The sequence below is a fragment of the Pantherophis guttatus genome, chromosome 2 (genome assembly GCF_059756535.1).
Source record: "Pantherophis guttatus breed Tessera chromosome 2, ASM5975653v1, whole genome shotgun sequence".
In the NCBI taxonomy this organism is placed as follows: Eukaryota; Metazoa; Chordata; class Lepidosauria; order Squamata; family Colubridae; genus Pantherophis; species Pantherophis guttatus.
Window position 1 is genome coordinate 146,744,736 of NC_142064.1, and position 13,882 is coordinate 146,758,617.

The window sequence follows — 13,882 nt, forward strand, 5'->3', positions numbered from 1 at the left end:
TATGTTTTCTAGCAGGGATCTTGTGTTTTCAAGTGCAGTACTAACAGTACTTTACCAGAATATTTTTTGTATTAGCCTCTAAAAGCCATCTGCTGATTATCTATCTATCTATCTATCTATCTATCTATCTATCTATCTATCTATCTATCTATCATTTATCTATCATCTACAAGCTGCTCAGAAAAGAAACAATTCTAATCATACTGATTTTGTAATGAAATTCATATCTTAAAGCTAAATCGTGCAAATACAGATGATCGCCATTTAATGATTGCAATTGGTTTTGATCACTTGGTCGTTAAGTGAAATGATCACTAAGTGAGTGAGTGAGTGAGGGGTGTGTGTGTGTGTGAGAGAGAGAGAGAGAGTTGCTGCAAAAGTCACTAGTTGCTGCTTTTCACTCCGATAAAATTCTCTTCTATGGCAATCTATTTTTTTCTCTTTTTTTGCCCTCTGACATAGCAGAGAGATTACTTAAACAACTTATTTCTTCCTCAGCTGCTTTTCTCCACATAACACCACTTTCCTGAAAAGTGCTAACTGCAGGTTAACAAGCTCATCTGTGACCTTAATTAGTTGATTCCAACCCTCCAGTGGTAGTTGCCTGAAACTGACCAGATCTTAATTTCAGAATTATTTTTTAAAAAATATTGTTTTATTTGCGAATGGTTCTTATCTGAGGCAGTCGCTAAACATGACTACCTGTAATTAGGAAGTAATCTTCACAGGGAGGTTATTTTTCTCTGTATGCTTTTTTTTAAAAGTAAAACATTTATTTTTTGAAGTATTCAAAAAAGTTTTAAGGAAAATCATTTTCTATAGCAGCTCGCTCTATTTATGTGCTGTCCAACACAATGAGGCATACTCTCACAGTTAAATCTTCCCAGTCACAGTGAAGACCTTCCTAATTGTGCTACATCCGGTGGATTTTCTTTTTATGTCAACTAGGAAGATCCCTTTACTGCTGTGGAACACTTTTTCCTTATTATGTGCCCGTTTGTTTCAGTTTTATACATGTCCTGAAACATGTTCAGTTTGTGGCATATGCCATTTCATGATGGTACTGTTTGAGGACTCACCATTGTGCGTTCATACCTTTTACATGATTAAATACAAATCACTATTTTATTTTGCTTTTTTATTTGCCTACTCTTATTTCCGCTCATGTATACTGTTGATGTTCCCCACCCGAATATCATTAGCAGGACAGGCAGTATAAAAATATTTTGAAGAAATATAAACAAACGTTTATAATGAGTCATGCACAAACCACCTTATGGTTTAGTGCAATGTATGGATTCAGACACTTTATAAGTTGCTAGGCTGGAGTATAGGTAAGTCCTCAACTTATAACCACTGTCCAAAGTTATAAAAGCACTAAAAAAATGTGACCTAAGATAATTGTTCACATGACTGTGACAACATCCCCATGGTCACACGATCAAAATTCAGACACTTGGCAACTGACTCATATAGTATATCATGGCTGCAGCATCCCAGGGTCACGTGATCACTTTTTGCGATTTTCTGAGAAACAAAGTCAAAATGGAAGACCGATTTACTTAACTTCTGTGTTACTAACTTAACAACCGCAGTGAGTCACTTAACAAATGTGGCAAGAAAGGTCGTAAAATGGGGCAAAACTCACTTAACGTGTTTAGGAACAAAATTTTGGGGCTCAATTGTGGTCAAAAATCAAGGATTACCTGCAGGGGTGGGTTCTAAAATTTTTTACTACCGGTTCTGCGGGCGTGGCTTATTTTGTAGACGTGGCTTGGTGGGGGGGATAGTGTGACTGGGTGAGCATGGCCAACTTTTTTTTTTTTTAACTTTTAAAAGCATTTTTTCTACAACCTTAAGAGGTTGTAGAAAAAAATGCTTTTAAAAGTCTCTGACGATCAGACAACTCAGCTGGGATCGTCAGAGGCTTTTAAAGGCATTTTTTTTTCTACAACCTCTTTGGCCAAAGAGGTTGTAGAAAAAATTCTTTTAAAAGCCTCTGACAATCCCAGTTGAGCTGCGTGATCATCAGAGGCTTTTTTTTTTACTTTTAAAAGCATTTTTTCAGCCGAAGAGGTTGTAGAAAAAATGCTTTTAAAAGTAAAAAAAAAAAAAGCCTCTGATGAGGTGGGCGGGGTAAGCGAGTGGCGACCAGTCCAGGGACCGGTTCGGGGGTGTGGCCAGCCAATGTTATTACCGGTTCTCCGAACTACTACAAATTTTTACTACCGGTTCTTCTGAACCGGTGCGAACCGGGAGCAACCCACTACTGATTACCTGTAATGAAGAAGGAAAGGACTGAAATGCAGTCCCCTAAGTGTCCAAGCAGCAACTTACCCCACGTCTGCCAGACAAAGACAAATTTGCCAGGCCGGCGATCGCTTGGGGAGAAGGGTTGTCCATCAGGAAACACATAATCAGAAGCATCATCCTCCTGGTCTGGGAAAACAGGATCCCCTTTTCTCATACGGGTGCCTGAAAAAGAGAATGGGATGGAGAATTGAAAAAAGAAATGGCCAATAAGTCTCCAAAAGGCCTCGGTTGAATTCATAGCTTTCCTACAGGAATATCCCATTTCAATGTGTGCGTCTTACCATTTATGATGCAGTTCTGGCTCCATACTACCCGTCCATCTGGCAGCACAGTTTGATTACCGGGAAAGCGCAAAGCAATCCTGAATGTGACTTTGGCACTTGTTATAGTCGGGGCATCGTTGCCGATATCAAATGTCACATTGCCACCTAGAAAAAAAAAGTGTCCAAAGTTTCTGATCTATCCCATAGCTGGCACTTCACTTCCATATCTCTGCTATCGAGGATAAAACAGGGCACGGGCTTGCCAAAAGTACGTCAATAACAACTGAAAAGAACATAAACACATTTCAATAGAGGAGAATATTTGTAGGTCAGGGATGAATTGTGGGCTCCTTGGTGCTCTCTGAGCTTGGTTGGGGATTTTGTTTGTTTGTTTTTGTTTTGCAGATGTTGCATTAACCAACTAGGCAACATCATCAATGCTGGAAGGAAGTGGGGTTTGTTCTCAAGGACCCCACAGAAGCACATTTAGAAAGGGAGAGGATAACTGCAAAAAAGACACAGTACATCTCAACAAGGAGGTCTGTGATTGGGGCTCCACCAAGTGACAGACTGCTATCCCAATGCAAAGATATTGTCTAACAGTTTTTAATGGCTAAGTGGAACTTAGGTCAGGCAGAAAATGCTCCCTCGCAAAGGATGAGCCTTTGACAGTCTTTTTGAAGAAGGACTGCAAGTAGAGTCCATGGTCACTCTCACCACCAACACTGAGGCCTAGAAACCTCAACTGATTGTTTCCCCTTGTTATTCAGTCCGACTGTCCTTGCTTCAAATTTATCTCATACCTCGCCAGCAATTTCCCTGCCTGGGATCCCCTTCTCTCCACCGAGGATAAAGACTGGAGTTCCACGTCTTGTAAGCTGAGTATCTCCGGCTCCCGTTCTGCCCCCATCTGTTGTTCCGGCCAATGAACCCTAGAAGAAAGAAATCTGCTGTAATCCTGGGAGCATTCATGGGGGGGCGGGGGGCGCAGCACTGGTCAAAAAAGTCCAGAGGGCAGACACAACCATGCAGCTGAAACACACACACATACTCATCTAGCATATAGAAAAAGAGGCAGGCTTTAAATGTATAATTGCAATGGTCCTGGTAAGAGAAGAATAGGCAAAGCTGGGGTAGGGGGTAGAGTTAAATGAGTCATCAGCCTAGAGTCGTTACATTCCCAAAGAGAGTCTAATTAATCCCTCTTGAATTCCATTGACCTTTATTTGGTGTCAATTTAGTACTGAATTTTAGTTGACTAGATTCTCATGTATTAGCTTAAGCAATAAACCTTCTGATCCTTTGTACCTGATAGGTCCTCTTGAATTTTTTTGCCAGCCCTTGTCTCCCAGAGATACTACAGCTTTTTAGTCTTTTTACCGCCACATAGTTTCTACTATGTCAGAGATAAAGTTAGGAGCCATGGTATAATAACATTATCACTATAAAAGTCACTTTTATCTTTCATTGCTGGATGTATAACAACCATATATTACTTTGATTCTGCCAAAGCCTGCCTCTGAATAAGTGAATGAATTTGTATGTTTACATAAATGGATTATAGTTGAACAAAATATATATTTTATGGTCTGATTAAAGACAATTCTGAGCTGGATAGACAGCAAAGGGATGTTCTGGTGTTTTCTGCTTGTTGATTAATTACTTTCTGGCTATCTTGAGTGCCCCCCACCCCCCAATCTCATGCTGAGCCTGCTCAGATGTCCTTGAATATGCTGGGTTCTCCCCAAAGTGTGCGAAGTCTTTTCTGGAATGCTATACTCTGGATTTTAGGAATGGTGTAAGACACAATGGACCGATCTTCAGCTGTAATATTTGCCAGGTTATTTTACGGCTTTCCATATTTTTCACTTAAAGAAGAAAAGTGATGTAAAATAGCACCAGGAAGTAACACAATAGGACCAAAGGTCTCTTATCTTGAACATCGGCATAGAGGGGTTAATAGAGCTAGCTGGGATGGCAAAAAAATTGACTGCTTTGCTCTGAGACTTTAATAATTCAATTAAATTTCATGCAACCCGGAGGCCTTTGATAGATTTCTTACAAGATAAAGAAAAAAGTCAGCTTTTGATTTTGGATTCTGACAATGAGAACGGACTTGACTAAAGAAATATTGCAGCTTTTTAAATACAAGGTTATTTATATTTGATAACTTACTATCATCTATATGAAATTAAGAGATGGACATTTAATGACTACTGGCTTTTAGTATATAGACTATGAGTATTTTAAGGTATAATATATGGTGTTTTCTCTTTAAATTAAGATCGCTGTATTGTTAATACCCCTGTACTATAAGAAAGTCGGAGGTCACTTTTGTTATACCAGTATTTGTTTGAAGTATGTTTTTCTCACTTTATTGTTTTGTCATTCCCTTTCCCTTTTATGTTAGTCAGTATTTTAATGTAAAAACTTAACGAAGTTATTATTTAAAAAATAACAGCGGCAGCGAAGGTAGCACAAGCAAACCTAGTTGGCTTTTGAATAGTTTGGCCAAGGAATATCCTCCAGTAGGCCAGAACAGCAATAGTATCTGTTTAATTGATATTAATTTTAATACATTTAAATCTCCTAAGTGTAAATAGCCTCCTTCTTCTGTAACTCTGAGAGTGAGATGGGTGGTACCAAAATTTGATAAATAAATAAAAAATAACGTTACACATTATAATTTGAAGGCAATTTTCGGAAGGCTTCTGGGGCAGCATCCAAGGCTTGAGAGCTGTATAGTGCCATACCCGTATCACCTTAATGTCCCAAAGGTGTTTTTTTAAGAGGCAACTGGACTTTCTTTCTTTTTCTTTGAAGACATTTCGCTGCCTCATCCAAGAAGCTTCTTCAGCTCTGGCTGGATGGTGGGGAATGGATCCATCCAGTCAGAGCTAAAGAAGCTTCTTGGATGAGAAGTGAAACATCTTCAAAGAAAAACGAAGAAAGTCCAATTGCCTCTTGAAAAAAGCACCTTTGGGACAACCATGACCTGGATGACTGAGAATCTCCATATAGACATATCACCTAAAGGAAGCTGTTCTTGCCCCTGTGGTTGTATGAATCAGTCTCTATTGGAAGGAGGAAGGGGGACAGAGATGGGGTTAGGCAAGCTTTAGACCTGTAGTGGCTGACCCTCCTTACTACACAGCGGCTATACAGGCCTGCCTCAGCTGAGAGTCACATGAAAGAGCTTGAATAGAGGCCGCCAAGATCCATGTGATATGAGCCCCCCAGCACTGGGGTGGGCTGATCTGTCACATGCTGTCTGCACCTACAGCAGAATAAAAGAAAGTCTTGAGTACTTAGCCACATCACAGGCAGTGGGGAGAGACAGCCTAGAGAAGGGTGTTCCAAACTACTTGTGAGAAGCAGAGAACGTACATAGGAAACTACAATGTGAAAAGAAAAAAAAAAAACCAGCATTTGCTAAATGTGAGAAGATGGGTTGGTTTTCCAGGATTTTACCATTAGTTACACAGACACTTCTCTTTAAAACAAGACAAAACAAAACTCCCACTGTCCTTTCAACTCTCCTGACTTGTCCTGGTAAAAAGGGAAGCAATGAAAGTCACTGCAAAAACAATCCCAGAAGCTGCCTCACACCTAGTCAGCCATTTCATTCAGCAGTGTCTACACTGATCTTCCCTACCAGCTGAGAAGAGCTGTACTTCAGTTCTGGCTGGGAATTATTGGGGTTGAGGGTTTATCAGATCTGGAAAGTATCAGGTCGGGGAAGGCAGATTCTTCCCAGGATTCATGAAGAATTTTTTGCCCATCTCTCTGAAGATGTTTCAGCTGGCAGCAACATCTGTTCGATTTTCTTTGGTCATGAGAGATAAGCAAGGAAAGTTATACTTGAGCAGTACTTGAATGCAAGATCACCAGGAAATCTTAGGACTAAAAACTAGATTTGAAAGTCAAAAAAATATCCTCGAAGACAGCAACAGTAAGCCACTTAGAAAATTAAAAAAAGAAAAATATTTACTTGGGGATATTATGGAATGAACTGAATTTGGGATTTGCTGCATGTAAAATAGATGTTATAATACAAAACTATGGCCCTTTTCCTCCTCCTCAGACTCATGTCCACTAAATGCTAGCTTGTGCCAATTCTTAGTGAAGTTGCTATGAAAGACCCATGTCTGGAAACTTCCCTGAGGAAAGAAAGGGAGTACTCACAAAGAACAAAGGATACACAACCACAACCAATAGTTGAACATTAAACGGCTGTTAAGATTTGAAATGGAGGTTCCTCCCACACACCCACTTTAACGCAATCAGGTTGACTAAGAATTAGATCGGACTGAGCAGGGTGAGACTCTCCACCATCAGACTTTAGCAAATTAGGCACACACATTCCATACCCCAAACCGCAAGCACCAACAAAAGAGGATTAGTGAGCAAAAATCCAGATCACCACGAGGTTTGGCTTTGCAAGAGTTGTGGGTGTGCGTGCATGAGAGAGTACGTAACAACTATCAAATTAAACCAAAGTTCCAATGCAGCTTTGGAGTGGCAAAGAAGCATCATTATTTTTCTCACACTGTAATGAGCTGAGTAGAAGCAAACTACTCCCCAAAGCCATTTTTATAAGAATTTTGAATATTCTAGAACTGATCCAAATATTATAACTAGAGAAAATTAGTCTTTCTTTTGATGCCAATAGTTTTTTCCCTCCAAGGTTGCCCTCTAAATTAAAACTATTTTCTAGGTTAAATCTATGTCCCAAGGAATTGGTTTGGATTCTCCATTCATTGCCCCTCACTGCATGTCGTATTTGCTCACTGTTCCTTCTGCAAAATCTATCATTGCCATTCATACATTAGCACCTGTGAAAGGAGTCAAATCTAGTTTGATCTGTAGATGCACTGTAGATATGTTAAATAATAACATATTATTTAAAACAAATCTTATTTCATCTAATTTAATTTCTTCTACAATCACATTTTCCTGAGAATATTTTTTGTTAAAAAGGAAAAACAATGGACATCTAGATTATGCATGCAAAAAAAATTAAGGCGTTTATGCATAAGAGACATTCTTTATATATATATAATAAAATGCCTCTGAAGGCCTAACTGTACCATAAGGATTTGTGTTCCTTTGATCCCCGTGCTAAGATACCTGAATTTACCTTGTGATGCTGATGACAGCACAGTAAAAGAACAGCTATTAAGTCTCTTGAGCTCTGAATATTTTTGAACAGCAAGTCCAACACAGAGAATATTAAGAAGATCATACCTTGTACATAAGTGAAATTAATAGATACTACTCAAGGGGTTACCTGACAGCAGAGTTGAGGCGTAGCTCAGTCTAATCTTTGGAAATAAGATGGCACACAAGATGATAGTTTATGGTGGGGCAAACTTTTGTGGGTGAAATAGACCTGATCTCTAGGAGAAAATGGGGTTCCACTTACTGCGTTGAGCTGAGGTAGTAGCCAGGAGAGCCCAAACAGCAGCCCATAGGAACCAGATCCGTGACATCTTCAAATCTCGAGTTCTTTGTAGTCTCTTGAACAGTTGATGGCAAAAGAAGGCAAGGAAGACCTTCCCGCTATTAAAAAGGGAGCTCATTAGCATATACCCACCTCTCTTTGGAGCATGAAGACATTGCTTTCTTTCCAGCACGGGGCTTTCCCCCTCCTCTTTCTAATAATTGAGATGGGGGAAGGGGGGAACATTGGCTGTGTGATCCGGTCACAAGTTTGCATTGTGGCCAACATAAGGAGGCCCCCTTTTTTTAATCCCATTGCTGGAATGCCAGGGTAAAGGGGTTGGGCAATGCTTGAACACTGAGGTGCTTCACAGCAGAGGAGGAAGTTGGGAGAGATAACAAGAGAGCGCCAAATGACTAGTTACGCAACTTCATTAAAGGGCATCATCAGGGTGAGATTATAGGGCACAAACCCCACTCATGTCTTGGTTACTTCTCTGAACCTCTTAACCAAGTAACCTTGGTTACTTCTTTGAACCTCCAGGTTCAGATGCAAGGCAATGGAGCTTAAGCAAACTATATCAAGCACCTAAAGAATGCAGAGAAGTAACTGACAGAAAAGCAGAGACTTCCAGTTCAGCCCATCAAGTTGAACTTGATTCTCTAGCAACATTACAGATGTGTCTGTCCAGGAGTTTTTGATAACAATAAAGAAGTGATCTTCTATTGTCTCTTTCCAGGATACTTAAAAAAAAACACCTTCCTAATCTAGCCTAATGCCCTGCGATTTCCCAAGACACTCCTGTCCAACTATAATTCAGGCCTGACCCTAGTTAAAGTTTTAGGGTTACCAAACATCAGCTAGATGTTGCCACAATGTTGGATTTTCATCACTCTAAGAAATCAAGCTCATAAGAATATGATGGTGAACCAGGGCTGACTAAAGACATCTAGGAAATGAAGCCAATCAAACTCACTTGCTAATCACTTTTGGAATTGTTCAATTTAACCACATTATAAATATTAGACATCTTCATAATAGCAAGCATAATTTGATACCCGGTGAGTTTTATTTTCTTTGGATTTAAAAAAATATTAAAGGGAGATTCAAAAATGTAAATAATATAAAATTGGCAAAAAAGCTGGAAAGAAAGGATTTTTGTTTAAGAAAATTTTAATTGGATTGGGAAACCAGAGAGACTTGGCATATCAGTTATTTTTGTTGTATGATTTGTAAAACAAGTATGTAATTAATTAGTATGCTTGTGGGAAATTACTAAAACAGAATCCATATTAGGAATTGAGGATTGGTGAAGTTTGCAAATGGTCACTAGAGGCAAGCCAAGGACCAGGCAGAAAAGTGTTAAAATAGGTAAATTTTTTCTTTAAAAAGTTTTTTTTTTAACATGGACTAAATGTTAATAGTTTTATAATCTCAGAAAGGATACAGATTTCAATGATAAACTTTTAGAAGATGATGAGAAAGATTTTTTAAAAACTTTACTTGACATAGTCATTATAGTGTTTGAAGGCATGGAAGACATCAAAATTGAATTTACCGAACTAGGAATACAAAAGATAAATCAAGAAAAGGGACTGGAAAAGGGATTGAAAAAGGAACAGCTGCTACAAAAATCATGGATGATGCTTCTTTATGACATTTACAAAATAGATTAATGAAAACTTTGAAGACTTTTTTTAAATCCCAAAGAGTGATGAAAGATCAAAACCTCCAATGTTGTAGATATACTGCTGGGATTATTTTTTCTGCACTTTTTCTTTCAGGTTAGTTTGAATTATACTCATTGAACATTTTAATGATGTTATTTAAAAAAGAACAGATGGTGAGCCAATAGATCCTAAACCAGGGGTGAAATGCTACCGGTTCGCACCAGTTCGGGTGAACCGCTATTTCTGATGATCAGTTGTGCGGCGCGATTTAAATTCACTTTCTAGCAAATTTAAATCGCACGGCACAGCTGTTCCCTCCCCTCGCTGTTCTACTTACCTTCAAAAGCCTCCTTTTTCCGCGCGCAGCATTTCCTGCCTTTCATTCAAACTCAGTGCTGTTCTTCAGCCATTCACACTATCTGTCAATCTCACCTGCCTCTTATGATTATGTGTGAAAGCAAGTACAGCAGGGGTGAAATCCAGCAGGTTCTGGACAACCAGTAGTGGAAATTTTGAGTAGTTCAGAGAACCGGCAAATACCACCTCTGGCTGGCCCCAGAGTGGGGTGGGAATGTAGATTTTGCAATATCCTTCCCCCAGGAGTGGGGAGGGAATGGGGATTTTGCAGTATCCTTCCCCTGCCACGCCCACCAAGCCACACCACACCCACCAAGCCACGCCCACAGAACCTGTAGCAAAAAAGTTTGGATTTCACCACTGAAGTACAGTATGATACTTCCAGATTCACTATCTTTGGAAACACAAAGGCATATATACTGAACACAGGAGTATTTATTATTAAATTTACATGCCACCCATCTCACTATCCAGAGCAATTCTTGATGTATAGGTACTTTTAAGTATATGAAGTCATAAACTGCTGTACCTTTTAAGCATAAAAGCGTTATAAAATATCTTGTTTTACAAACATAATAAACAAGCCCATATAGGATTGCCTGTATATATCTGCTTAGTTTCTGGAGTAGGATTTGTTCTTTCAAATTTCAATATCTAATTAGTATCAATTTGCTCCTTTGTAAAATATATATATATATATATATATATATATATATATATATATATATATATATATATATATATATATGTTTTCTCAGGTTTTCGCGGGTGTTTGTATGTAGGTCTTTGGTTATTCGGGTCTTCTCCCACGTAAAATTGGAAGTGTCTTGGCGACGTTTCGACGAAGTCTCATTCGTCATCTTCAGGCTGGTGTTCTCGGCTTCGTGCTTCCAGGAGCAATGTGAGATCTCAGCTGTCTCTTCCTTTTAACTGCTAGTGGGGGTGTGAGCTGATTGGGTGGGGACTTGGCTGTGTTCTGATTGGGTGGAGGTGTGTTCTGATTGGTTAGGGGCTTGGCTGTGCTCTGATTGGATGGGGGGTTGGTTGTGCTCTGATTGGCTGGGGGTGTGTTCTGTTTGGGTGGGGGCTTGGTTGTGCTCAGCTTAGTCTGAGTTGCAGGGGGATTTGAGCTGGTGAGCTGCGTTGTTGTTGTTTGGCTTCGTGTTTGTGGCTGTGCGAGCTCTTCATGGTGGGTGTCAGTCTGCTTCATGTATGGATTGGAGGGGTTTAAAGTGGCTAATGATGCAGCTGCGGTCTGGCTTCTGGTCCTTGGTCGTGGCTCATTATTAGTGTGGGTTTGAGTCTGCTTTCTGCGTGGATGTGTGGTGGTGACATCCTGTGTGGCTCTCGTGAGTGTGGGTCTGGTGTCATTTGTCGTGTTAGGGACTCGTTTGTCAATAAGGGCAGGTTTCCAAATGGCTGGTAGGCGGGAGGTATCGTCTCGTTTGTTCATGCTGTGTGGGCGTTTTTCTATCTCGAAAAACGCCCACACAGCATGAACAAACGAGACGATACCTCCCGCCTACCAGCCATTTGGAAACCTGCCCTTATTGACAAACGAGTCCCTAACACGACAAATGACACCAGACCCACACTCACGAGAGCCACACAGGATGTCACCACCACACATCCACGCAGAAAGCAGACTCAAACCCACACTAATAATGAGCCACGACCAAGGACCAGAAGCCAGACCGCAGCTGCATCATTAGCCACTTTAAACCCCTCCAATCCATACATGAAGCAGACTGACACCCACCATGAAGAGCTCGCACGGCCACAAACACGAAGCCAAACAACAACAACGCAGCTCACCAGCTCAAATCCCCCTGCAACTCAGACTAAGCTGAGCACAACCAAGCCCCCACCCAAACAGAACACACCCCCAGCCAATCAGAGCACAACCAACCCCCCATCCAATCAGAGCACAGCCAAGCCCCTAACCAATCAGAACACACCTCCACCCAATCAGAACACAGCCAAGTCCCCACCCAATCAGCTCACACCCCCACTAGCAGTTAAAAGGAAGAGACAGCTGAGATCTCACATTGCTCCTGGAAGCACGAAGCCGAGAACACCAGCCTGAAGATGACGAATGAGACTTCGTCGAAACGTCGCCAAGACACTTCCAATTTTACGTGGGAGAAGACCCGAATAACCAAAGACCTACATATATATATATATATATATATATATCCCTCCCTCCCTCCCCCCCCCCTCTCTATCTCAATTACTTTTTGTTGCACAAAAACACTAGATTTTGGCAGGCCTCCCAAGATGGGTTATTTCTCAGAATTGTAAACTCATCAACTGGTTTAAGGAAAATTAAAGCCACTTTGCGCAGGCAAGCAGGTTCCGCGGTCATTAAGAACTCTCCCAGAATAATCTGATTTCATGGAAAAGTGTACATTGAACAGACTTTTCTACACAGTATGTGCCTGATTTCATTTCTGTGCCTGCAGTGGCTCACAGTAGCAACTCGGTTCTCCCTCCCATGAGTTTCTTTAATGATTTCCACCGTCACAGTTCTTAAATCGTATCTCACAGTTGCTGTTATAGAGGGAGGACGGAATTATACTTCATCCAGCAGAGTTCCAGCAAAAGTCCATGCTAAATAATGTGGACCACAATCTTTTTTTCAAAGATGGCAATATTGAGAAAGCAAAGGAGGAAAGAAGAATTTCCCCACTATTTGCCACTGAAAGCCACTGTTATTCTATAGCAGCAGTGGGCAAGATCTAGGTCAAGGATTGCATGCAGTTCCCCAGCCACATTTTTGTGGATGTTGACATTGAATTGCCAATGTTCCATGCTCAACTATAAAATAACTGCAGTGCAAGATCTAGCTGCAATTTTTGGCAGAAAACTATCAAACGCCTAACACATCTATTCTTACATTAAATTCCATTGGGGAAAGAATATAAAATGGGAAAGTGGACAGAAAATTATGTTCAACCCTTTATGATTGAATTAAAATATTACAAGTTGTCAGCATCTTTTTGAGGCCTTCTGGAGGCTGCACACCAGGCTTTGCACACCCTTGCCGTAGAGGCCATTTTAGAGAGGAAACCCTTCTCACAACATTGCATTAATTCATTCATACCCAGAAAATATCCATAACATGGAAGAAGAAGGAACAGACAATTTAACAAGTGTGACGGAGTGCAGGAGAATTTAATTTTAAAAACAATTTTCAGGAATTTTTCAAATAAAAGAAAATTTAAAAAATGTTTACATTGTTCAAACACACAAAAACACAAGCCTCAAAAGACAACAATGACACCGTACTAGTCAGGACAATTTCTTGGATCCAAAGTCATTTCTTGATTTACAACCACAATTGAGCCCAAAATTTCTGTTGCCAAGGAGACAGTTGTTAACTGAGTTTTGCCCCATTTTACAACTTTTCTTGTCACAGTTGTTTAAATGAATCACTGCAGTTGGTAAGTTTGTAACACAGTTGTTAAGTTGCATCTAGCTTCCCCATCGACTTTGTTTGTCATGTCACAAAACATGACCCTGGGACACTGCAACCATCATAAATCCATGCCAATCGGTAAGCATCTAAATTTTAATTACGTGACCACATGGATGCTGCAACGGTCGCAAGTGTGAGAAACGTTCATAAGTCACTTTTTCAGGGATAAACGAAAGGTTAAGTCGAGAACTACCTGAATAGACTATAATAGTATGAAAAGTCTATGGAAATATTACAGAAGGCCTTTTGTGTTGGCATTGTTACATAGAGTGTGAGCATGTGTACATGCATGTCCAAAATCCCTTGGAATCACAATCCTTGCAAGATTTTGGCATTCTCACCCCTAAACTCGCAATAT

At 40.2% G+C, this 13,882-nt stretch overlaps 1 protein-coding gene across 5 annotated transcripts in view; it reads right to left on the reverse strand.

Moving 5' to 3' along the window:
- The window catches only part of PMEL (premelanosome protein), a 32,374-nt gene that overhangs the window by 15,934 nt on the left and 2,558 nt on the right, over nt 1-13,882 (reverse strand). For 3 of the 5 annotated variants that reach the window (XR_015732841.1, XR_015732840.1, XM_034412588.2), the window contains exons 1-4: nt 8,002-8,173; nt 3,380-3,508; nt 2,595-2,741; nt 2,338-2,475 (exon numbers count right to left, since the gene is read on the reverse strand). Coding sequence is in view for 3 of the 5 variants with exons in the window: in XM_034412588.2 (XP_034268479.2) it covers nt 2,338-2,475; nt 2,595-2,741; nt 3,380-3,508; nt 8,002-8,164 (577 nt within the window). In the remaining 2 variants the exon portion in view is untranslated. Of the gene's footprint in view, nt 1-2,337; nt 2,476-2,594; nt 2,742-3,379; nt 3,509-8,001; nt 8,174-13,882 lie in introns of those variants that run through there. The other 2 variants (XM_087888771.1, XM_034412587.2) reach the window with 1 other exon arrangement.